Below are 27,014 nucleotides of genomic sequence, written 5' to 3'. Positions count from 1 at the left end.
TCTTTCTACTTTGCTGTAGGCCTATACTGAAAGACTGAATACGTTAAAGCCAATAATCACTATAGCCTGACAGATGAACAAATAAAATTAAAACCTTATGAATAAATAGTATATCTCGTAAGATACTGCATGATCCAAAAATAGTATTATTTAATACATTTTTAAAGTTTTCCTTACATTTTAGGCATGAAATCTACGCTGAATCCACCCTTCTGATGGGATCAGTTTAATCCAGGTTTTTTGGATCAAAGTGATCCAGATCCTACAAAAAAGGTCTGAAAAACCCAAACTAAAGGTTTGATCCGGATCAAAACCAAGATTGGATTACGTGATCTAATCCGATTATGTAATCCGTTTTTTATTTAAAAAAACCCATTTTCAAGATTTGATTTAATCCCTTATCCTAAATCCTAGTGGATTACTTTTGAAAAACCGGGCCCAGGATGTTGAGAAAGGAGCTAGAGAGGAACCTTTCTCTAGAGCACTAGATGGGGTTTCAGTGAAATTAAAGCTGTTGAGAGCTGTTGAAAAGTTGAACTGTTGAGATTTAAGATCTGACTTGTGTATGATTGGTACTTGTTCTCTGTTGTGGCTAAGAGCATTACCACGGTTTAACCTATGATTTCTTTCTTTTGCTTTTTCCCCCAGGAAGCAGTAAGGAGGTGGACGGCCATTCCTTTTTGTTGGACTTTTTCTCCTGTTTTGGGGTCAGTCAGGGAGTCAGTGTAGTTTTGTTGTTGATTTTCATCATTGTTTTCTTGTAGTTTATTTAGAGGCTTTACTCCCAGACAGAACCCTGTTTTGTTTGTTATTTTGGCTTTATTCCCCTCCTGGGGTCTGTTCTTCGTACGTGGAGTGCTCAGTTAGCTGGATTTGGATATTGACGATTTGACACGATCCAGGATCGTTTCGTTCTTCAAAGCTGATCCGAGAGTTGTTGTCATAGCAACAGTTCTGCTAGGTCAAACCTGACCGGGAGCAGGTTCAATTCATATAAACAGGATTAGATCGGCTCAGTTCAAGCTAAGATAATACAGAAAGTATGTTCCGAATTCTGATATTTTCTTACAGTAGTAGTTATACACACTTGGGAAAATGGTAAATATGTTTTAACTATATATATATAAAGTTATAGTCATTAATAAAATAAATTAAGTTATACATATTAATAAAACTTATGCAATCTGCACCCTCGAAATGAAAGTGCAAAGAGAAAACTTATTGATATGAACTTTTTAGATCGCTTTAGTACAAATTGTGTATAATAGAAATGCACAATATGTGACTATTTTAAAGCAATAATACATTTATGCAGTCATAAACATGTTTTGATAGTTAATATGCTGGTGATTTGATGCTTCACAAAAGTTGCAGACGCCTTTACCAATATCAAAATGCTTTTGTAAACAACCAGTTATTCTTTACACCGATTAAAAAACAGCTACTATAATAAAGAAAATATTTTCTAAATGTAGAACTAAATACACTGATTTGCATTGAAATACATGATGAATACTCTTGACACATGAAAGTGTAAAGCCTGCAGCTCACAACAAATGTGGAAGGTTATTGCGTGTCATATTTAACAAGCCGTTTACTGCTAATTTGATACAATTTAGCTCACATGGATAATTGAATATTAATCAGATGATGTCATTACGCTGCTGTGCCGTCAGCCAATCGTTGCATTGCTGATCATGATTTCGAGGATCGGTAGATCTGTCCTTCACAACACACGCAGCAATCTCAGATCAGTTTATCCAGACATCCTAATCTGATTCGCGAACTTGTTTGAAGAACCAAATTAGCGAGAGATCAGTTATCAAGATTAAAAGATCCAGGATCTGCCAAATAATCTTGGATCATTTAAGCGAGGTATGAAGAACAGACCCCTGAAGCTAGAGCTTCCTTAACACTCATTGTGTGACTTTGGTTTTGTAAATAAACTTTTGGAACTTTACTCTTTGTTGTGTTGTGACTGGTCCCAGTTTAGTGCTCTTTAAATTAATATTGTTGCGTTTATTATATTTTCCCTTAGACTTGTGTAAGACGTAACATTTATTTGGAATAATAATTGTATATTAATAATAATATCGGGTTGTATATTGGCCAGTACTAGGTCGCGGCTGCAAAGGCATTAGCATTAGGTGGTTCGCCCAGGGTGCAATTTAAACTAGAACCGCCACTGACTCCAAGTGTTCCCTTAATTTTTTTGAGCAGTATATTAATCTGATCATTATTTTTCGCTCTGAGCACCATCTATTGTTTTGTGCAATCTGTTGTCTGTTCAGCCTGAGAGGCAACATTCTTGAAAATCGAAAGACAGTTCCATGCATGTCATAGTTATACAGCTATGAAAAAAATATCACAGAAATAAAATAAATGAGACAACAGAAGAACACACCAGACAAGAGATTAAACACACCAAAGGTATAGCAAGAAAAAATAGCTAAATTAAAGGACTTGTTCGGCCCAAAGTTAAACTGTGTCATTAGTTACTCACCCTTATGTCAAGTCAAGTTAAGCTTATTGTCGTTCAGCTGCATGTGTGGACCTACAGAGAACAAAGTGTCATGACTCGCAGGACCACAGTGCTACACAAATTAATCAAATACAAACACAACACTGGACGTAACTAACATAACAGAGCATTCAGCTAACTATACACATACTTAACTATACACACAACCTGAGACTATACAAGTATTGTGTACGATATTGTGCAAAGGAGGATTTTAAAGTCAAAGAAAACAAGTAGTGCAGCATGATTGATGATACATTCACAGGTAAAACATGTTGAGACTTTGTAAGAGTTTAAGTAAAGTGTCAGGTGCATATGGAGAGAAGAGTGTGGGTGGTTTTGTAACCCACTCAAATGTTTGAGTATTAAATATTGTTTTATTTTGACATGTAATTAAGAGTTTCTTAATTTATTTTTTTTGTCACAATATATGTATTTGTTTTATTTTCTTACCTAACCTAATGCACAACATATGGGCATGTAAAAAAAAAAATTATAGATGTATAAATTTACATTTAGAAGTTAATTTCTAAAAACCGGAATTGAGGTCAAGGGTGACTGACGTCACTTGTACGCCGATTTCTGCCAATTTGGATGGACGCATGTCATCACTCAATCGTCAAAGATTTTCGTAGGAACACATACACTGATTCACATTCATTGAACTACGTTTTACATTACATTCAGGACTTTGAGGTTTTCATTGAAATTGGGACGTTTAGACAGTTAAATCTGTATTTTCCTACTTCTGTATAGTTTTATTTTTTTTTTCAAAAAGGGCTGAATTGCTGTCAACATATTGTATTTATTTAATTTTGTTTGTTTTGAATCCCTGAGTATGTTTTCATAAGGGCTGAAAAGCAGTTCAGATACAGACCAGAAAATTTGCAATACAGCAAACTCAAAAGTATTTTCTTGTGTATGGGTTTTTTATAGTATGAGTAATCCGTAAAATTTGACCACACCATTCATAAATATATTGTGTCGTTAAGCTGAGATATCCCGAACCCGAGATTTCAAGTAAATTGTGTTGAAATTTCATATATACTTTAGAAAGCTCAGACCCAGTAGATAATTTTCCCCTTTTCAGTAAATCAATTTCATAGCTGGGTTACAGTTTGTCAGGTCCACTGACCTGTGTGAGGCACACTCAGAAATGCACAATGTTTTTATACAGACATGGGGTGCAAGTGTCTGGTGCTAATGTGCAAAACTGTTCAGTTAAAGTGTCAGCGAGATAAAAGTGTGTGTTTTCAACAGGTGGTTTGTCAAGCCAATTACCCGTGTGAGGCACACACAAAAATTCATTCATTCATTTTCTTTTTGGCTTAGTCCCTTTATTAATCAGGGGTCGCCACAGCAAAATGAACTTTGCCCTCCAAAGCATCTCAAAGCACTTTACAGACATACAGACTGCTGTTTTTAGTAAACATATTTAGTCCTCTAATATATCCTCCTCAGTGAGGCATTTTAATCTTTAATTAGTCTGTTTATAAACTGCTTATTTACCTAATTTAAATCGCATTTCATCATGACTTTCCAATCCTGTAAAGGATGTATTGCTTCCCTCAAACACACACAAAATTAAGCATCTACTGTAAACAATTGGGGATTTATAAGCTGTCAACCTAAAAACAAAAAATTAATAATATATAAGTTTATTTAACCAGATAAAAACCCATCGAGATCAAGATCTCATTTACAAGGGAGGCCTGGCCAAGAATACATTCATTCATTCATTCTCTTGTCGGCTTAGTCCTTTTATTAATCCGGGGTCGACACAGCAGAATGAACCGCCAACTTATCAAGCAAGTTTTTACGCAGCGAATGCCCTTCCAGCCGCAACCCATCTCTGGGAAACATCCACACACACTCATACACTACGGACAATTTAGCCTACCCAACTCACCTGTACCGCATGTGTTTGGACTGTGGGGCAACCGGAGGAAACCCACGCAAAGGCAGCTAGAACATGCAAACTCCACACAGAAACGCCAACTGAGCCGAGGTTCGAACCAGCAACCTTTTTGCTGTGAGGCAACAGCACTACCTACTGCGCCACTGCCTCGCCCTACCACATTTCATTATATTGAAAACACATGCATTGAGAAATTCACTGTTGTTGTTTGTTAAAAAGCATAGAGCGTAACGATGTCATTGGGAGGAGCTCAGACATTTTTAGTTCAGACTGAAGAGTATTCCAGGATGAGGGGGCAATGCACTGCATTTACAAAGATTCAGAGGACTCGATTCCCAACAAACATCACTGAATAAGCATGAAACATGTTGAAGTGCACAGAGTCTCCAGAAGAGGGCGCTAAAAACAAGTATTGAAGCATCCCTGATATAAACCGCATGCTGTATATTTCAATCTAATTAGTAACAGTTTTATTCACATTTGTAATTAGGCCTATTAATTTTAATAAAGTTTTGTATAATTTACTTGAAACCTATTTAATCAGAGTAATCTTTTTATTTTAATCAAACTATTTTATATTTATTACAATTATTTCTTTAATCTAATTGTATTCATTGGTTTGATTCTCTTATAAATGTGTGTTGCTGATGAGGTTAATAAAATCTTTGAATGTTTATGTTATAAATTTAAATGATTTATTGATCACCTTTCAGTCATTTTTACATTTAAATATTTAAATCCCTTGTTTGATTTGGGAGTACAAAGGATTTTCAGAAACATTGTAAGAGAAAATGCTTCAGTAAACTCTGTTGGTTTTGTGTTTGGTGTTATACGAGATTTACATTGTTAAAATGGTGTTTAAAAAAATCAAAACTGCTTTTATTCTTGCCGAAATAAAACTAATAAGACTTTCCCCAGAAGAAAATATTTTATCAGACATACTGTGAAAATTTCTTGAATCTGTTCAACATCATTTGGGAAATATTTAAACAAGAATTCTGACTTCAACCGTTTATATGTAACTTCATTCATTCATTCATTTTCTTGTCAGCTTAGTCACTTTATTGAATGAACCGCCAACTTATCCAGCAAGTTTTTATGCAATGGATGCCCTTTCAGCTACAACCCATCTCTTGGAAACCCTCACACATAAACTACGGACAATTTAGCCTACCCAATTCACCTGTACCGCATGTGTTTGGACTGTGGGGGAAACCGGAGCACCCGGAGGAAACCCACACGAACGCAGGGAGACCATGTAAACTTCACACAGAAATGCCAACTGAGCCGAGGTTCGACCCAGTGACCTTCTTGCTGTGAGGCAACAGCACTACCTACTGCACCACTGCCTCGCCTATATGCAACTTATTTGATCTATTTTTAGTATGGGGAGCTCTGCTGTGACGTGAATTTCTCTTTGGGATAATTAAGTCAAACAAACAAACAAACAAACAAACATTATGTTGAATAGAATTTATAATAAACTATATTTGGACCAAAAGCCAACAAATATATATATTTGATTATTTGTGTAATTGCCTCCAAAATAAATCTACTTTTAGCAATGTTAAACTTAACATTTAAAAAAATAAGCAATTATTTGTTGCTTTTACAACTGGGATCGACGACAAGACTTTAGTCAGGTAGTGTATAATAAGAAATCTTTCTGCATGAACTGGAAGCTCTGAGACGTTTTTTTTTTCAGTATGTTGATGAACCACCAACTGAAACTAAATATTGAGTTTCAATCAACTTTGTAATTAGGCCTAATTTTATATCAATATAAAGCTTATTTAATCAGATGAATATTTTTAAATAATTAAATCGTTTATTAAAATGTTTTATAGATTTGATATACCCATATATTTTAATTTTATTATTTATTATTATTTGTATATTCGTGTATTACATTATTTCTCTAGCACAATTTTGACATTTACATATATAAATTAATCCTTTGTTTGATTTGGCAACACAAAGGCGTTTTCAGAAACACGGTCAGAGATGATTTAACTCTGCAATGTTCAATTTGTAGATAACATAGACACACAAATGCACTTCATTAAACATAGACATCTCCTATATGCTATAAAACTGCAGGTTAACTATATAATAACTTATATTTGTTTGGAACTTTAAATTAATCTAATTGTAATGCGGTAATGTGCACCTTTTCTTTTTTTTCTTTTTTTTATTGGTTTTAATGAACATACAAACGTAAACAAAAAAGGGCAAAGACAAATGTATCAGTAGACAAATATAGCAGCAAAAGGCAAAGAGAAAAAAAATCTATAATTAAATTATTTCAAAATAATAATAATAAAGAAATAGATAAACATACCAACAAAATACAAAAAAAATAAAAATAAAACATAATACACAAAGTTATGCAGTGATTAAGGTCACACATATTGTGAAAATACATCAGATGTGTTCATAGAGTCAGAGGATCATTAGAGGCATCCATATTTTTTGAAAGGCATCCCCTTTGTTTTTTAAGTAGTATGTATATTGTTCCAAGGGCATTGTTTCATTCAAGAGTTTTATAAAGAGTTCAAATGTTGGAGGTTTTTGTTGGTTCCAGTTGAGCAAAATGCATTTTTTTGCTATATAGGAGATGATGCCGAGTCTCTTTATAGAAATAGGATCAAGTGTCTTGTTCAGTTCTGTACTAAAGAGGTATAGTGTTGGTGTGTTGTCCAATGGAACTTGCAAAGCTTTGGCTGTAAAGTCCTGTACTGCTTTCCAGAAACATTTTAGCTTTTTGCATTCCCAAAAAACATGCATGATTGATCCTAAATAGGTTTTACATCTGTGACACCTGGGTGATACATTAGGGTACATTTTGCTCAAACGAAGTGGGGTCAGATACATCCTATGTATAAATTTATAATTTTGTTCAATTATTCTGTTATTGGACAGGGGAATGAAAGCATGTGCACCTTTTCTAAAGAGTCTTTGAAACTATAGAATTGTAAAAGTACAATAATGCTGTACAAACTTTTGATTTCATTATTTTATAATAATCTTTTAAATGGGGTCATTACTTTATTCTTGTATCTGAATGCTTCAGTTTTTGCATCATCATTTTTCCGTATATCCTGCATTTCATCATGACTTTCTAAACCTGCAAATGACTTTATTTAATTTCTGAAACACACAAACAATGGGCAGTATCATTACAAAATGACTAAAGGGTGTCATGAAAGGTATGAGCAATGCACTGCATTCCCAAAGATTTAGAGGACTATGCAATAATAATGTTAAATGGATAAAATAATCACGTATATTCAAAATATAATGTAAAAAAAACGTGAATTTTTAATAGGAAAATGTTCCAAAACCGCACCTTTCATGTATGTTTGACATGTCACGCTTAAGTGACTCATAGATTTCTGTAAGGAAAGGGATTTTACAAATCTTTTTCCCTAATCTAGTGGCTTTTTTTTCTGCAAATGCGACACTGAACACCTTCACAGTGGTGATGAATACAGCTGTACTCCGCACGTGCGCTAGCCCCGCCCACCCAGAGCCCCGTGCTGGCGGCACGTGGGAAGGCACGAGCTCACCGCTAGGGTGGAAAAATACAACAGCACGAGCACATAAACACGCTCTTTATGTCTATTAAACATGTTTTAAAAGTATTAAGAAGTCAGCTTTAAAGTCACAAATGCACCTAACACGATTATTGCTATCTAGTGTAGATATAAACCTGGCGTTTAGCATTGATACCCATTTTTGACGCATTTACTTGTAATAAGGGGGACATGATCTGTTGATTTCGTTTGTTTGTGTTCAGGGTCACGGTAAAGATTGTATTCGTCTGTTTTGGGGAACAAAAGACACTCGCTTGTCTTGTTCCGCACATTGCCGTGGCGTTCAGCGAAGCGGATAAACAGTCGACCAATAAGAGAGCGAGTTTCAAAACAACACGCCCTATCAGCTTAAATATTCATGACCTGTTGGAGAGGCAGCTAATCGGCGTTTTGAGTGGCGCGTACTTCATGAATATGCGATTATCTCGCCCAGTACACGCAGGAGTGGGTCGCTACGCTGTTGTTTTGGCTTGCTCAAACGGAAACAGGAGCTTTAACCGAAATTATCGACACACCTTTAATATCTGACCCCGAAAACATCGTGCTAATGATGCCTGGACACGCGCTGGAGACTGTGGTCATCGGTCAGCAGAAATCGTCCGCTTTTGTTTTGAAGAAGATCATGAACATTCCGCCTCCAAACATACTGGAGGATCAAGACGACGGTAGGAGATGATTAAAGCTGACGGAATGGCGTTCACTTGTTGTTGTTGTGTTTATGTGTAAATGTGTTCAAGTGTGTGTGTTCAAGTATGTGTGTGTGTGTGTGTGTTCATGCACTTGGCTTCACCTCCTCAGCTGCGCCTTCACTCACGAAAGAACAGAAAGTTCCCTCAGAGAGCGTGTTTATAATTGATGCTCTGAGGTCGAGAGACCGCCGTACTTCCGTGTTTTATGACTTCATTCGTCTTTTTACACGATAATCCTTACTAAAAGTGTCTTGCTACATGCCCAGGACATCTATATACTGAAATATGTGTGCATGTATCATGTTGTTACCATGGCATGGCTTTGTTATTGTTGTTATGACGAAAATAGTCCCCAAAATCATCAAAACAACACTGAAACAGCTTTTAATTCACCTTAAACGTCTCTTATTTATAGGAAATGCATATTTGATGGGTATGAATTACATTTCGGTGACTTTCTAATGAAGATCATGTAGTTAGAATTAAAATTAATATAAATATTGACCCAAAATGTCAAATAGAAGCTGTGTTTCAGTATTTTTCATTTATTTATTAATATCCATCTTATATTTTTGACCCATTATATTAGCAATAAGTGAAAACTATTTCATTGTTAGTGTTTTAGGCTTTGCTGAGATGTTGAACTCACTCAGGTCTGTAGGTTAGTCATTTATATTCTTGCATTTTGCTGTTGAGAAGTGTGTTAACATTAGAATATTGTGAAAGACATGGTTGCTTTATGAATTTAATCAATAATAGTCATCATCATCATCATTATTATTATTTTACCTGTTGGGTTTGCCAGTTTGACAAACACTTTCACTTGTTGACCACCTACGCAGCTAGTTACAAAGCTAGACTACTTACAGAATTAACTGGCTGATCTGTGGCCTGTGGTGCCCTTTTAAAGTTATTAAAGGGATAGTTCACACATACTTTAATTTCTCATCATTTACTCACACTCAGTTGGTTTTAAACCTTTTAATATTTGCTTCTCTTTAACATAAAGATATTCAGAGGAATGTTGGAAAAAACAACCATTGACATTCATTGTAAGAACAAAAAATCCTGTGGAGGTCAGTGCTGTTTTCCCATCATTCTTCAGTATATCCTCCTTTACTTTGTGGGCCACAAGAAGCCACTGTGTCTGGTTGCACCACCATCTTGGTTTTAGTTTAGTTTTAGTTCTTGGCTTTATGTTCAGGAGGGGGAAGAAACAGGTTTGGAACAAGTTGGAGGTTGAGGAAATGCTGACAGTTCGACTTTATAGGCGAACTATCCCTTTTAATGACAGGTTACACTGCTGTAAGTATTGATGTTTAAGTATCAGTATATTAATAAATCTGTCAAGAATAAAGCTCTGAGTTAATCTCAAAATCAAGAGGCGAGAGAAAGACATTATCAGGGGTTTATTTACTACATAGAGAATAGGGCTGCATGATACTGGAAAAAAACTTTGCGATGTTTTTTATTCTGTGATATATGAGCAATTCTGGCGTTATGGATGTGACATTTTCAGTAAAAACCCAAAACATAAATTGACATAGAAAGTATATGTTAACATTATATTCAAACATCATATATGTTCTAGAACAACTGACCACAGAGTTAAAGGAGCAGAAAAAGATCAATCTGTAAACGTGTTTTGTACTTTAAATAAAGGAAATGAACAAGAGTTATGGATGTGACAACACAAGTCTGCGGGTTTACAGTATTCAACATGCTTTGTAGAAATTCTGTGGATTAAACTGCACAACTAAAAAAATAACGCTTATCAAAAGGAGAAGTGTTGGCTCTCTATACAACAAACATGATTGATTTTTATTTATTATTTTCACATTTATGAGGAAAAAAGTGTCGTTATGGATGTGACGTCTCTCCGTTATTGATATGACGGATGTAAAATTGCCACTTGTGTGACTTTGTTAAATTAAACATACTAGTTTGAAAACATTGACACATGCATTTTTGAGTATTTCTAAAGTACTGTAAAATACCTCCTTACACAAAAAAAACTTAGAAACAGTTTCCATATTTTGGTGAAAACTTTTTTTCATGGCAAGGTTGACATTTGCATGAAATTGCTCATACACACACACACACACACACACACACACACACACACACACACATATATATATATATAGCGATTATTAATATAATTTCGCTAGAAGAGTTTAATAACTATTTGGAATAATTTAAGATTGATTGGGATGATTCTAAAAGTGCATCTGCATAAAATATCATAAACAATCTACAGGCATAGATAAACTCAAAGAAAAAGGTACAAATTAAAAAGACATTGTTTTATTGTTTTCTGATGAGTCTAACTATATTCAGCATGTAATTGAATAACCATATGTAAAATACATAGTGTATAATAGTGTTTGTTTTGTAAATAGTTCAATAAAATTAATCATTAATAAGTTTTCAAATGGATATTGTCTTAAGTCTTTATGCTTTTAAAATCCTCTTTTAGTCACAGGCATCAAAAAACACTTGCAAAGTGATCAGTTATAATCCTGACTCAACACTGATTGCATATACTTGCGATGTGGCATGGGCCGGTATAAGATTCTGACTGTATGATAACCTTGGATAAAAACATCACGGTATTGTGATTACTGCTCTAAAATATATATTTTAAAAATGTCTGGTTAAAAAAAAAAAAACTTTTTTCCCTCTCTAAAAACAATATATTATATTTTTTGAAAGATTTATAATATTTTGGAGCCGTAAACATGTCAGGCTAAATAATGAAAATAAATAATTGACTTCTGCTGTCTTCATTGGTATCATAAACACAGATTTCTTTATGATTTAAAATGGCACCTTTGGATATTTTTTTCTGCTGAAGATACTGTTGTCCTAGAAAACAAAAAAAGTGTAAATAAAAAATCTTACACATACCCTAGGAACAGTATTACTGAAAATTCTGCCAGTTTTAAAACCTTGACTTTTCCAAACCGCGGTATACCTTGAAAACGGTTATCATCCCATGCCTAGATGTGACTATTTCAAATAATCACACACTGTGATATTGATGCTGAAACATTATATCGTGCAGCTCTAATAGAGGATATTGAGGTGGCCAACTCCATCAATTTTTGCAACACCTCCACCTTTAGCCAAAATTCAGACAGGTAGTCAGTATTGACTGACCCAAAAGTGATGCTCATGTATTTAAAAACATTTAATGTTAGTCTTTTTCAAATAATAATATTGGATTTTATTTATAATGTGCTTTTCTCAAACTCAAAGAACTACAAGTATACACAACAAAATAAGAATACAAGCCAATGTTTAGAAATGCTCTTGTACACTATTTACTCAATACTTGTATTTGTTTCTGATCTCTGTTTGCCAGTGGTATACTGAATATTTATATTTCATTGGAAGGTTATAGTAATATTGAATATCATTAATATAATGTGGAAGATGCGTATTGTTTTGTGGTTAGATAATTGAGAGTTTGTGTATTTGTGTGTGTTGATTATTGTTTTGTTTTTGTATTTATTGTATTGTAATGATGGTTGTATTACTGCTCTACAGTATTTGCCATTTGTCTATATATTTACAAACATTGAGGGCCCCCTTGAAAACGAGATGATTCTTACCCTCCTAATAATACAATTGTGTAAATTAGTTTTATTTTTGCACTGTTAGATTCGCCGTTGTCTTTACAATAAAGTGTTTTTTTATATATATACAGTTAATGTCAGAATGATTCGCCCCTGTGATTTTTTTCTTTTCCTCTAATATTCTTCAGAAAGTCTTATTTGCTTTATTTCGGCTAGAATAAAAGCAGATTTGAATTTATTTAAAGCCATTTTAAGGTCAATATTATTAGCCCCTTTGAGCTATATTAGTTTTGGATAGTCTACAGCACAAACCACTGTTATACAATGACTTGCCTAATTCCCCTAACTTTACCCTAATTAACCTAGTTAAGCCTTTAAATGTCACTTTAAGCTGTATACTAGTGTCCTGAAGAATATCTAGTCTAATATTATTTACTGTCATCATGGCAAAGAGAAAATTAATCAGTTATTAGAGATGAGTTATTAAAACTATATTATGATTAGAAATGTGATCTTCGTTCCATTAAACAGAAATTGGGGTAAATAATTCACACTTCATCTGTATACATATAACTAAAGTCTGCTTTTCCTCTTAGATATCGAGAAGGAGAAGCAGGCCTCTGCTGGCGATGGGGCGTCCGCTGGCAGCGGGGCTTCAGGGGGCGTCTCCGCCTCCCTCACGCCCGCCATCTGGGAGAAAACCATCCCGTACGACGGCGAGACCTTCCACCTGGAGTACATGGACCTGGACGAGTTCCTGCTGGAGAACGGCATCCCCGTCTCACTGGAGGAGGAGCTGAACCGCGGACTGGAGGCCGAGCGGCGGGATGGCGAAACACAGGCGTCCTCTGAGAACTCAGAGGAGCCCGCAGCCGTCCCGGAGATGCCTGAACAGATGCAGACAGAGCAAGACGAGGATCTGTCTGACAGTCAAACAGCAGAACAGGAGCTGAGCGAGGAGACCACTGCAGGTCAGATCACACTATTTTTAAAAATAGTTTTTAGCACATTTTAAAACAAGAAACCCATCTAGGATGCAGCACACAATTACTGATCACACTTTACAACCAGGTTTCATTAGTTCATGTATTTACTAACATGAACTAATTATGAACTATACTTGCATTTATTAATCATAGTCTAAAGCACAGGTGTCAAACTCAGTTCCTGGAGGGCCGCAGCTCTGCACAGTTTAGCTCCAACCCTAATTAAACACACCTGATCAAACTAATTGAGTCCTTCAGGCTTGTTTGAAACCTACAGGTAAGTGTGTTGGAGCAGGGTTGGAACTAAACTGTGCAGGGCTTCGGCCCTCCAGGAATTGAGTTTGACACCCCTGGTCTAACGTTTACTAATGCATTATTAAAGTTCAAACTCGTGGTTGTTAACCTTTAGGTATTGCAACATTAGTTAACATGAACTAACAATGAATTGTCATTGACTAATTTTAAATAACATTAATTAATACAACCTTATTGTAAAATGTTACCCAGTTATTTTGATAATCGATTATTTGGGAGATTAATTTTTATTTCAAATAAAAACTACATTTTTTTAAAGCCGTTTTCCGTATTACAACTGTATTAATCTGTTAATCAAGCTATTATTTATGTATAAAATTATACTTAAAAAAATACAAAAGTTTTGATCTTTAATGTTGACATTTCAAACCTTCAATGAAAAACAAAGTTTGCTTTTGAACAGTAATTTAAATATCACAAAATATAAATAAACAAAAAGCAAAACGAGTGTTGCACTCCTATTATATTCACGTTTTGAAATTAGGACATGAATATAATGACAATAAGATATTAAGCAAAAATTTTAAAAATATAAATAAACAACAAATTCTTATTTTTTAAACAGAAGTAGACGAAGCAAACTTTCACTGTTGTTGTTTGCTGGTTTTAAATATGTAATGTCTCACTGTGTTCAAGCTCTGTACGTGAATACAGCTTGTGAAGCGGGAACACAAATCTGAGGTTAAACTGAATTCGACACAACATCTATGAATCAATAATTACATTTATTGACAACAAATTTTTCACTATCGATAGTTGATCTATTAGTTGTTGCAGCCCTGAAGTCATCTGCACAATTTAATTATGTCAACTGGGTTGTTGAACAGTATCTAGGATTTACTGTAGTCGATATTTTAGGTGGATTAAAACCGTTTTATCCAAACTGTCCTTAGACAAGAATAGGTGTTGTTCAATAGTCAGACAATGGTGCTGTAGACCCATTTCATAAACTTTTTTTTTTTTATCAACTATAATTGTTGACTACTTTATTCAATGGCGATAGACCTTGTATCTCTGAAGTCCATAATTAGATAAAAGTCATATTTCCTGTATTGATAGTACAAATATTGGTGATGAAAGGTAGTATAAAGCCATGGTCACACTGCACTTTTCACCCCATAGACTTTCATTCATACGCACGTGAATGCGACAGACCGGAAGCGCAAGTTTCACAGTTCACTGAATTGCAAAGTTCAAGCTTGGTGAACTCTGACCTGCGAAATCGCATCATGTGACTGCACTGAAGAACATGACCTTTCTGTGTAGAAATTTAAAATGTGGAGCAATCACTCGCTTTTTTTCAATGTCCAATCATCTTGTTTAATCCCGCCCCTTTTCGCAGCGTCGTACGACAGAATTTCACATGCTCAAACTCTATAAGGCTAGATTTACACGACAATATAATCATTCATTCATTTTCTTTTTGGCTTAGTCTCTTTATTAATCTGGGGTCGCCACAGCGGATTGAACCACCAACTTATCCAGCACATGTATTACTCAGCGGATGCCCTTCCAGCTGCAACCCATCTCTGGGAAAACATCAATATAATCAAAAATGTAAACGTTTTTCCCTGGTATTTTAAAAAACGTATGACATATTCACAATGTTTTTAAAACCATTTATCTCCACACATACAACACATTTTACATCACTTTATGATTATACACAATTTAATTTTTGAAGATTACTTCTTTCAAGTAATTACTCAGTGGCTGCTTTCATAAATCTAGAACAACTCTGGCAGAAGTGAAGCCAAAACTTATTATTATCATTATTATTATTATTACACAAATTGTTTTATTCATCTTACTTAATTTATCAAATTTTTTTTTACTCAGTTTACCTAAAATAAATATTCAATATTTTTCTAATTAAATTGTAATCAATAGACTTTTTTCTGTAGCTTTAAAATACTGTTTAGATATTATTTAGAAACAGCACTGGATATACCTGCCGGTCTGTTACTATGGGAAAAAAAAATCTTCATTATCCTAGCAGAGTTTTAATCATTGGCAGCATGTACATTTAATAAATAATTTAAATGCAATTATTTCAGCTAAATATAAGCAGTGCAATATGTCAAGCATTTAACCTGAGGAAAACAACAACACGTGCAAGTGTTTAAAAGTAGCCCAGACTTGGCAACATTGCCTATTAGTGGCTTAACCCTTAAATAGGCATTGTAAGCACTGGGTTGACCTTTTGTGCACACTGCATAGCTCATTATTAAAACAAAGTATAATCTAAATTTGCTCAAAGTGATGCCAGGAACACAACTTAACCAACAAAACTTGATAAATCTAAATGCATAGTACTATTGTTTTAGAAGAGCAGCTTGTACATGTTTAGACCAGCTTTACTAACTAGATTCTCAGTATTTTCTCAAAGCGTGTTTATTTTGATAACAGAGTATTGCGATTATGATGATGGTGGTTTATAATGTGTGGAAAATAGGTGATCATGGTAATGGATTCGGGTGTTTATATATTAGTGGAAAGAGAACTATTTCTGTCCAGTAACTCCAGCTAATAACTGAGCCAAAACATTTGAGTGGAGTTATTATTAAACTGGGTAAGCTGAGCTCATATAAGAAGGTGGTTGGTTGGTTGGTTGGTTGGTTTGTGTGTCTGTCCGCCTTAAATTAGTTTCATATGCCATAATCTGTTTTCTCCAGCAGCCTATTTTAAGTTTTACACCTCAAATTGTGGAAAGGTGAATGAATGAATAAAGGAATACATGAATGAATGAATGATAAAATAAATAAATAAAGGAATGACTAAATAACTGAAGGAACCAATTAATAAATTAACAAATAAAGGAATAAATGAATGCATAAATAAAGAAATGAATGGGTGAATGAATAAATGAGTGAATGAATGATACAATTAATGATTAATTAAAGGAATTGAAAATGAATGAATGAATGAATAACTGAATAAATGGAGGAATGAAAAATTAATTAATACATAAAGGAATGAATGAATAAAAAAGTGAATAAATAGATGAATGAATTAATAAATAAGAAAATTATAAATGAAGCAGTTAATGAATAACTCAAGGAAATAAATGGAGGAGTTAATACATAAAAAATTAATAAATACATAAAGGAATGAATGAATAAAGGAATAACCGAATGGATAAATGAATGGATACATGAATGAATATTTAAACGATTGAATAAATAAATTAGTAAATACATGAAGAATGAATGAATGAATGAATGAATAAATGAAGGAATATATAAAGGAATTAATAAATAAAGGAATAAATGAATGAATAAATACTGGAATGATTGAATAAATAAAGGAATGAATGAATAAATAAAGTAATATATAAAAAAATAATAAATAAAGGAATAAATAAATACTGGATTGATTGAATAAAAAGGAATGAATGAATGAATAAATAAATAAAGTAATATATAAAGGAATGAATAAATAAAGGAATGAATGAATGAATAAATACTGGAATGATTGAATAAATAAAGGAATGAATGAATGAATGAATGAATGAATGAATAAAATAAATAAATAAAGTAATATATAAAGGAATGACAAAAATAAAGGAATAAATGAATGAATAAATACTGGAATGATTGAATAAAAAAAGGAATGGATGAATAAAAATACATAAAGAATGAATGAATAAATGAAGGAATGAATGAATTAATAAAAGGAATGGATAAATGAGTAAATGTGTTAAAGAAGGAATGAATAAATAAAGGAATGGATTAATAAAAATACATAAATAATGAATGAATAACTGAAGGAATGAATGAATGAATTAATAAAAGAATAAATAAAGGAATGAATGAATAAATTAATAAATAAAGGAATGGATGAATGAATAAATAAAGGAATGAATAAATAAAAAATACATAAAGAATAAATGAGTAAATTAAGGAATGAATGAATTAATAAAAGAATACATGAACGAAGGAATGGATAAATGAATGAATAAATAAAGGAATGGATAAATGAATGAATAAATAAAGGAATGGATAAATGAATGAATAAATAAAGGAATGGATAAATGAATGAATAAATAAAGGAATGGATAAATGAATGAATAAATAAAGGAATGGATAAATGAATGAATAAATAAAGGAATGGATAAATGAATGAATAAATAAAGGAATGGATAAATGAATGAATAAATAAAGGAATGGATAAATGAATGAATAAATAAAGGAATGGATAAATGAATGAATAAATAAAGGAATGGATAAATGAATGAATAAATAAAGGAATGGATAAATGAATGAATAAATAAATTAATGGATAAATGAATAAATAAATAAATAAAGGAATGGATAAATGAATGAATAAATAAAGGAATGGATAAATGAATGAATAAATAAAGGAATGGATAAATGAATGAATAAATAAATTAATGGATAAATGAATAAATAAATAAAGGAATGGATAAATGAATGAATAAATAAATTAATGGATAAATGAATAAATAAATAAAGGAATGAATCAACAAATAATTGAATGTATAAAAAGTAATGAATTAATGAATGAATAAAAGGATTGAACAAATAAAGAAATCATTTAAAAAAAAATTGAATGAATAAATAAGAGAATGAATGAATAAAGGAAGTAAGGAAGTTTATGAATTAATAAAGGAATACATAAATAAATAAATAAATAAATAAATAAATAAAAGAATGAATGAGTGAGTGAGTGAGTGCATAAAAAAGGAGTAAATTAATAAATTAAATTTGAACAAAAATGATTTTCCCTCAACTGTGTCTACTACATATTTAAGGAAAGGGAAGCTCTCTGGAATGAGTACTCAGTGTGAAGAAGATTAAAGTATGAGATCTGATTTATTTTTAACTTATTATTAGGGATGTAACGGTCGATATTACCGAAGTCGCATTTCGATATTACCGAAGTCGCATGACTCGGTAAAACTATAGGTCTTCTGAGAAAATTTGCTCAGGCGAATGAAGCGAATGGGAGGTAGCGAAAACTACAATTCCCATCAGCCCCGGCGTGGCCATAATCCTTTGCGGTCTGTTGTCTCTACAGATCCAGTAATGCGGAAATGGAGTGTGCTGCTAGTAGCGGAGATGAAAAAAAGATGGAAATGATCGAACCTAAAGCGGGTGTTGTCGCCGCGCGCGTGCTGAATAGCGGTGCTGTCGCGCGCGTGCTGATCAGCTGTGTTGTGGCGCGCGTATTGTAAAGCGCCGAGGGGGGGTTGAGCGCGCATACTCAAGAGAGGTGTTATCGCGCGCCTACTAAAGGGCTGGACTGGACGGAGGTTGTGTCGCGTCGCGGGGGCACTTTTGATCGTTTTGGAAGGGCATTTTCTATCCAAGACTAAAAAGGGCATGTGCACTGCACAGGTTGAGCCCTATGTGTGCACGTGCCTGCAAGTTGGGGAATACGACTAATAACAGTCATGGGGACTGCAGAAACACAGCACACTGTTCAGATTGATGCAGACATTGACTTGTACCGCAAAGAGACCTCTATCTCACTCATGGTTTGTCCTCTCAAGTGGGGGAAAGACAATGCACAACGTTACCCCACTGCTGTCAACATGGGCCAAGTCATATCTCTCTTGTCCCAGAAACCTCAGTCCCAAATGAGAGGGGTTTTTCTGTTGCAGGGGACATTGTAAATACCCAGAGATACCAGCTTTTACCAGATTATAGTTATATGATAATTTTCCTTTAAACCCATCTCTATCTAAGTGAGTGATTAAATGTTAAATGTGATGAGTTTTTAACAATGCTAAATTGAAACTTTATTTTTTTACATGGTTTAATAATTTTTTGTTATTAAAATTGAAGTTCCTGTTTCAAAGCTAACAGATAGATGGCTAATTTGTATGTCATTGACACTTTTGGCACTTTTTTGGAGTGTTTTCAAAAGTTTTTTTTTTTCCTGTAAATGATTCAATAAATACCGTACCGTGACATTCATACCGAGGTATTACCGTACCGTGAAATTCTGATACCGTTACATCCCTACTTATTATCATTATCTTATTTCCCCTGCTGGTGTTTTGCTGTGTTTGAGCGTCTCACCCTCATCAGATCTTGACAGAACGTCTCTCTGTTTCTTTAATCCACCAGAGCCCTCCTCTGTTCCTGAGCGTGCTACACCATCTCCAGTGTCCCCGGAGGACATCGAGGTGAACGTGTCCTTCCAGCCGGACCCCACAGACCTGGTGCTGTCCAGCGTTCCCGGAGGAGAGCTCTTCAACCCGCGCAAACACCGCTTCTCCGAGGACGAGCTCAAGCCACAGCCCATGATCAAGAAGGCCAAGAAGGTGTTCGTTCCTGAAGACGCCAAGGTGAGCAAAACAACAACTGCTGCTCAAACCTCAAAGCTTCTCATGAGTTTTCTGTTCAACATAAACAAAGAGCATGATTCAATAATAACATCTTAAAGGGACAGTCCACCCAATAAAAACTATTTGCTATATTATTAGGCTAAAGTACAGTTTTATATTAGGCTAAACCTGTAATCATTGACTTCCATAGAATAAAAAACAACTACTGTGGAAATCAATGGTTACAGGTTTCCAGCATTCTTTAAAATATCTTCACTTGTGTTCAACAGAGGAAAGAAACTCATAAAGGTTTGACAAGTAAAGGGAGAGTAAATAGTGACCGAATTTTTATTAGTATTTTTCAAATGTCTATCCATAACAAAAACTATAAACATATATAAATCAGTCCATAAACACTTAAATATTACCGTTAATATGATAGATAATTTAAGCGTGTCACCTTCTGAAGAAACTTCAAATAAAGATCAGCTATTCACTACATCAATTGACTTTTTAAGATGTTTATGATCTTCATATTAATCAACATTAATCACACAGTTTCCTCCATTAAATTAGGTAAATACGAGCAAAGGATGATGAGAAAAATGATTTTTTTTATGCTTTGCTCAAAATATTAACAACAATAACACTTTCACAGCACAGTTTTATCAAAACAAATATATTTGACAAATATGTGACCCACACATATCGGCACTTTTCTGAATTCATATGAGCAAAATAATACAGTTATTCTCATTCATACTTTATATATTTATAAATCACAAACATTGTGACACATTTTCTTTAAATTTGTGGCTAAGAAATAGCTATTAACTTTTTTTTTTTGTAGGGCCAGTGAAAATATTGGCAGGGCAAGTAAAAATCTGAACTATGGTCCGATCAGGCCAGTAGAAAAAATTCTTAACGTTGAACCCTGCTCGTGCTGTCCATTACATTACAAACCACAAGAGGGGGCAAATTCTCCAGCAGGCCAGCGCTCCTGCTCATACTTCAGCCTCCACATCAAAGCTCCTGAAAGCAAAAAGATGGTTTAGCTGCTGCAGGATTGGCCAGTCCAGTCACCAGAGTAAACATTATTGCGTAAATAGCGCATGAACATTTGAGTTTACTCGCTTCATTCGCGTGTCAAATCCGCTTCATTCGCGCGTCAAATTCACTTCAGAACAGACGTGGATTCGCGTGATGGGCAGGGCTTCTGTCTGCCCGGTGACTCTAGCTTCATAGCTAAATGGCTAACATGGATTTTATGAAGAAAATAACAGTGTTTATGTGCTTCATGAAGGATGATAAACAGCGTCGATACGTTTAGGGTCGTGTCTGAGTCCACTACATCCTTTCAGAGGTCCAGCAGCTCTGTGAGCTCATAAACTCCTCCAGAAACTGAACCTGGCTGATGGAGGTTTTCAGCGGTGCTTCTGACTGAGCCCAACCCAGTTTGATGAATTTCTTGTCGGTGTCGGCTGGGAGATTTCCCCTGGGACACCCACAACAGGTGATGCGTCACAATCACGGCCCCACAAGAGCAAGCTTATGATTGGTTAACGCGGCGCGAATGTTTGCTGAAATTCAGATTTTCGAACTCGCGCGAAACGTCAAACGTGCAAAACAATCAATTTGCGCATATCGCGCCATTTGCGCTGCAGGATGTCTTTTCGCACGTTTGCATTTACTTAAAATGTAAATCACTCGCGCTTGACGCGCGTTTCGTGTCTGGTGTGAACGCAGCATCAAATTCAAACCTTACTGTCCTAATGAAATCATTCAAAATCAAGGCATGATCCTATTGTATCGTGGTCAAATAAGCGTCATCTAGAGGCCTTTGCCTTTCATATAAGGCACTTCTGATACCAAATGATCAACTAGAAGTCAACTTATTATTTGCTGTTCCTAAAACTTGGATAATCGACAAGACTTTTGTCAGGTAGTGTAGACTTTAGGAACAGTATTACAGTCTTTTATTACCGTTTTTTTTAAAACCTTGACTTTTCCAAACTGCAGTAAACCTTGAAACTGGTTATCGCCTATGTCTAGATTGTGCAACACTGTGGGACCCCCTTGAAAACAAGATTGTACATCTCAATCCTAATACCAAACATTAAAATGATCATGATTTTTGTTTGTCAGGATGACAAATACTGGTCACGGAGGAAGAAGAACAATGTGGCGGCGAAGCGTTCCCGTGATGCCCGGCGTCTCAAGGAGAACCAGATTGCAGTGCGAGCCTCGTTCCTGGAGCGGGAGAACGCAGCGCTTCGCCAGCAGGTGGCAGAGCTGCGCAAAGACTGCGGCCGCTGCCAGAAGATCATGGCGCTGTACGAGGCCAAGTACGGCTCGCTGTGAGGGACGCACGCACACACACTCAGAGGCGTGTGGACGAGACCAGGCCGACGGTCCAAAAACACACAGCAACACTGACCACAGCATGACCTTTGACCCCTCACACCTCATCCTGACCCCTCCGCGAGGTCGCTGACGGTCGGTCCGGCAGAGTTCAGACTCTTCTCTTCAGCTAGTTTTCAGCGTTTCCTCACACCTCGTTAGCACTCGACACGTTCATTTCGTTTCCGCACCGGAGGTTTGACGCAGAAAACGCGCGCATGAGGCTGAAGCGTGGGAGGAACGGCGCGGGTGTTTTTATTATCGGCTGCTTTTAGGGGATCAGGGACTGTTTCCAATCTTTACTTTGAACTCGAGTGATTCATTATATGAGTCAGTAAATTTACAGATTTTATTTATTTCCAGTATAATGAAGTCTGCGATGCGGCTACGTTTACTTCTGGTGGAAATTAAGTGTAAAGGATTTTGATTTCCCTCTAATTTTGAGTGTTTTTTTTACACTCGATAAATGATTAATACTTGTGTACCGGAGATTCAGCACTAAAAATAAGAGCAGGAGGAAAACGTGAGGCGGACTTGTGATAGAAAAGGTTTCATATGATAAACTGTTTTGAGTCTGTAGTTTTGAACCCAAGTGATTGATTCAGTGCATCTGAGATTTTAGCGTGTTTTATGCCATATAATAAAGTCAGAGATGTGGCTAGATCTGCTTGTGGTAGAAAATAAGTCAAATGGAGAATCTGATGGTGTTTCTGCGAGTCTTTCCGTCTGGTTTTCAGCGTTTCCTCATTGTTTACTCTCGACACATTATTAATTATTAAAAAGATGAGGGGAAATAAAGCAGAGTTATGCTCGAGAACATGTCAGATGTTTGTATAATGAGCTGTTTTAGGGCTTTTAAGGTTTCGAGGGACTGTTATGAATCTTTAGTTTTGAACCCAAATGATTCATGTGAATCAAGGATTTAAACGCCTTTTAGTTGATTTTTACAATATAATAAAATCACTAAAGTTGCTAAATTTGCTTGTGGTGGGAAATTAGTGCAAAGGGGGATAATTTTTGGTAGTCTTTCTTCATTTTAGTGTTTTTAAAACTTTAATTTGAACCCAAATGATTCATGTGAATCAGTTTTTTCCCCTTTGTGTTTTTGAATCTTTAGTTGAACCCAAATTATTCACGTGAATCAGTTTATTTTTTCTCTTTAAGTGTTTTTAAATCTTTAATTTAAACCCAAATGATTAGCGTGAATCAGTTTTCCCCTTTAAGTGTTTTTGAATCTTTAGTTTGAACCCAAATGATTCATGTGAATCAGTTTATTTTCCGCTTTAAGTGTTTTTGAATCTTAAATTTGAACCCAAATGATTCATGTGAATCAGTTTATTTTCCGCATTGTGTTTTTGAATCTTAAATTTGAACCCAAATGATTCATTTGAATCAGTTTATTTTCCCCTTTAAGTGTTTTTGAATCTTAAATTTGAACCCAAATGATTCATGTGAATCAGTTTATTTTCCCCTTTAAGTGTTTTTGAATCTTTAGTTTGAACCCAAATGATTCATCTTGTGAATCAGTAGTTTTTAGCACTTTCAGATTTTTCTTTCCAATATAATCTTGTCACTGATGTGGCGAAATGTGTTTGTGGTGTAAAATAAGGATTCTGCGTTGAATCCGAAAGCGTTTTCGCAGAAGCGTTTTCCTCTCTTTGTTTGCATTCGACACATTGCTAGTGTTCATGTACTGCAGATTTGTCATCAGAAATAAGAGAAACGAGGCAGAATTGTGGTAGAAAACGTTACATATCTTTGTATAATGAGCTGTTTTTAGGCTTTTAAGGTTTCGAGGGACTGTTATGAATCTTTAGCTTTGAATCCGAATGATTCATAATGTGAATCTGGGATTTTTAGAGCTTAAACTGTTTGTTTTTTTTCAATAAAATAAAGTCACAGGTGTGGCAAAAGTTGCATGTGGTGGAACATAAGCATAAAGGACTTTGGTTTTTAATCGTCTTTCCTCCTTTTAAGGATTATAGGGACTGTTACGAATCTTTAGCATTGAATTCAAATGATTCATAATGTGAATCATTGAGTTTAGCATTAGCATTTAGCATTTCCTCCAATAAATTTAGGTCACATAAAGTGGCAACATTTGTGGTGGAAAATAAGCACAAAGGAGTTTGATATTCGCTCATCTTTCCTCCTTTTAGAGTTTCGAGGGACTTTTGTGAGTCTTTAGCTTTCAACCCAAATGATTCATTATGTGAATCAGTGATTTTTAACACTTTAGCTTATTTTTTCCAATAACCATGCTTGTGGTGAAAAAATATGCTTAAAGGATTATAATTTTTGCTCGTCTTTTCTCCTTTTAGTGTTTTTGAATCTTTAGTCTAAACTCAAATGATTCATCTTGTGAATCAGTGAGTTTAGCATTAGCATTTAGCATTTTTCCTCCAATAAAATAGTCACGTAAAGTGGCAAAACATGCTTGTGCTGGAAAGCAAGAGAAAAAGTTTATATTTTCTGCTCGTCTTTCCTTCTTTTAGTGTTTTTGAATCTTTAGTTTTGATTCATCATGTGAATCAGCGAGTTTAGCATTAGCCTTTAGCATTTTTAAGTGCTTCGTTTATATTTTCCACTGCTTATGGAGGAAATTAGGCGTTTATGTACTGGAGGAATCAAGCGCATGTTATGTTGGTGTTTGTATGTAAATAAGCTGGTGTTTGTCGGCGTGTTCTTCCAGAAAGATCTTGCGAATTAATGATGACGACGCGGCTAATATTGTCACGCCGCCGGCAGGGATTTTAACTGTGAGCGATCGATTCATGGACTGGATCTGTTTTAGTTTTCAGGGTTTAATCCAGGGCAATAATATAGCATTCATCTTTACCTCAGATTAGATGCGTCTAACGCGTGTTTCCTTATTTACGATATGAATAGATCTGTGTTAAAGGAGCGGGTAGCGAGGCAGCTCGACGTCAGTCATAAAACACAGCAGAATCACTTTCTGTTGGTTTTATTTGTATTCTTTCCAATAACGTTGCATTGATGATAGTTAATGATAGTAACGATGCATTTGTAGGTAACTGTTGTATTGTGTAATATAAATGTGCTTGGTTTTTTCGACATGCAAACTGGAGTCGAAGACGTTCAGCATCACCTTTATTACTGTTTTTCTTGTTTCCTGGAGTTTTTAAAACTAAAACGTGTCAAAAAGAGACTCGTAAAAAGAGGTCGTAATGTGCTTCCATTTTTATAGATTTGAATATAATATAGCTATCATGGTTTGCGTTCAGTGCTCACACGTTTTACATTTTTTAATATTACAAAATTAACACACAATTTTCAATATAAAATACAAAATTTGCTGCGTTTTAGTAATAATTTTCCACAAGAAATTTTTTTTTTTTTCCGACAAATGTTTCCTAAATTTAGACGTATATGAACAATAAAATAAATCTACAATAATAATAATAGCGACACAATACAATATATTTTCGTCATGATTGCGTTTCTGTAAAACGGGTGTGAAGAGCTTACGGGCAGAACTGTTGTAAATATGCGAGTCGTTACTGCATGCTGTTGTCATGGTGACGCTGTGCAGTGGGCGTGTCCTTCTCTTCCATATTTGGACGTGAGCTCACGTTTGTGGACGTTTCTATTTTTAATTCCCGTCTGATTTCAATCCACGAACCAAACTCTGTCGATCACTGTGTTCAACGTCTACACGACGGACGTTTCTATATTCGTTTTTTTTTTTTAAGGCCTGAATAGTGACGTTGTCCAAATGACGGCCTTTAGTTTTGGGTTTAATCTGAAGTGGTATTAACTCCAGACGTGGAGTTCAGTGCTGGGCTCTGTACAACTCTAATGTAGCATTCATTTTCTTTGTGTGTGTGTGTCTTTAATACGATGTAATTTTAAATATACAAGTGCATTTTTAAATATATATATATATGTTGTTTTGTTTGTTTTTCTAGCAGTGCCGTGTTGTTTTTCTACAGACGCTGGTGTAATGCAGTATGTTCTGACTGTATCTGTGTATTAATAAAGGACAGTATCAGTGATTTGACCTTGCTGAGGCTCTGCGCTCTGATTGGCTGATGACATCATCACGTGTGTGAAACCACTGCAGTGGGATGACACACACACACATCATGTTCTTCACTGCTGTCGTGTGTGTGTGTGCGTGCGTGTGTGCGTGTGTGCGTGTGTGTGTGTGTGTGTGTGTGTGTGTGTGTGTGTGTGTGTGTGTGTGTGTGTGGGTGTGTTCATTATTATTCTCAGTTTGACGTTATGTAACAATCAGCCGAACACTGGAGCGCTGTTATATAACATCTGCTTCACACAGACACACACACACACACACACACTGATCTGAATGTGAATCACCTTCATCCAGACGCTACAAACATCACGTTTCTCAAGGGTGTCTGCAGGTTGCTGAGTGTTAGACTTTTGAAGACCACAAAGAGGTGGCACGGAGGCTCAATGGTTAGCACGGTTGCCTCACAGCAAGAAGGTTGCTGGTTCGAGTCCTGGTTGGGTCATTTCTGTGTGGAGTTTGCATGTTCTTCCCATGTTGGCGTGGGTTTTCTCAGAGTGCTCCGGTTTCCCCCACAGTCCAAACACATGCGCTATAGGGGAATTTGGTAAGCTAAAATTGTAGTGTATGTGAGTGTTTGGGATGCACCTGAAAGGCCATCCACTGCATACATCATATGCTGGATAAGTTGGCGGTTCATTCCGCTGTGGGGACCCCAG

At 35.2% G+C, this 27,014-nt stretch overlaps 2 protein-coding genes across 3 annotated transcripts in view; one reads left to right on the top strand and one right to left on the bottom strand.

Annotated features, from left to right (window-relative positions):
• plbd1a (phospholipase B domain containing 1a) overlaps nt 1-27,014 on the bottom strand; it is a 364,744-nt gene that overhangs the window by 94,134 nt on the left and 243,596 nt on the right. The window lies entirely within an intron of this gene.
• Nucleotides 8,467-26,327, top strand: tefb (TEF transcription factor, PAR bZIP family member b). Of its 2 annotated transcripts, none has more exons than XR_012399510.1 (4): nt 8,467-8,700; nt 12,902-13,276; nt 19,702-21,002; nt 21,090-23,352. XR_012399510.1 is itself a non-coding variant. In NM_001020661.2 (4 exons), the coding sequence occupies exons 1-4, from the start codon at nt 8,586-8,588 to the stop codon at nt 22,260-22,262; spliced, it is 927 nt and encodes a 308-aa protein (NP_001018497.2). In that variant the 5' UTR covers nt 8,474-8,585; the 3' UTR covers nt 22,263-26,327. The 2 variants fall into 2 exon arrangements, 1 of the variants encoding a protein (NP_001018497.2); NM_001020661.2 differs by having other exon boundaries at nt 8,474-8,700; nt 19,702-19,922; nt 22,047-26,327.

This window comes from Danio rerio, chromosome 3 (genome assembly GCF_049306965.1).
Source record: "Danio rerio strain Tuebingen ecotype United States chromosome 3, GRCz12tu, whole genome shotgun sequence".
NCBI classification, from domain to species: Eukaryota; Metazoa; Chordata; class Actinopteri; order Cypriniformes; family Danionidae; genus Danio; species Danio rerio.
The sequence above is the reverse complement of the archived record's forward strand: the minus strand, read 5'-3'. Positions and strand labels throughout refer to the sequence as shown.

Coding starts and splice junctions, on each gene's coding strand:
- tefb (NM_001020661.2), top strand. CDS start 8,586: ATGCCTGGACACGCGCTGGAGACTGTGGTCATCGGTCAGCAGAAATCG. Junction 13,277..19,701: donor GAGCGAGGAGACCACTGCAG/GTCAGATCACAC, acceptor TTAATCCACCAG/AGCCCTCCTCTGTTCCTGAG. Junction 19,923..22,046: donor TCGTTCCTGAAGACGCCAAG/GTGAGCAAAACA, acceptor TTTGTTTGTCAG/GATGACAAATACTGGTCACG.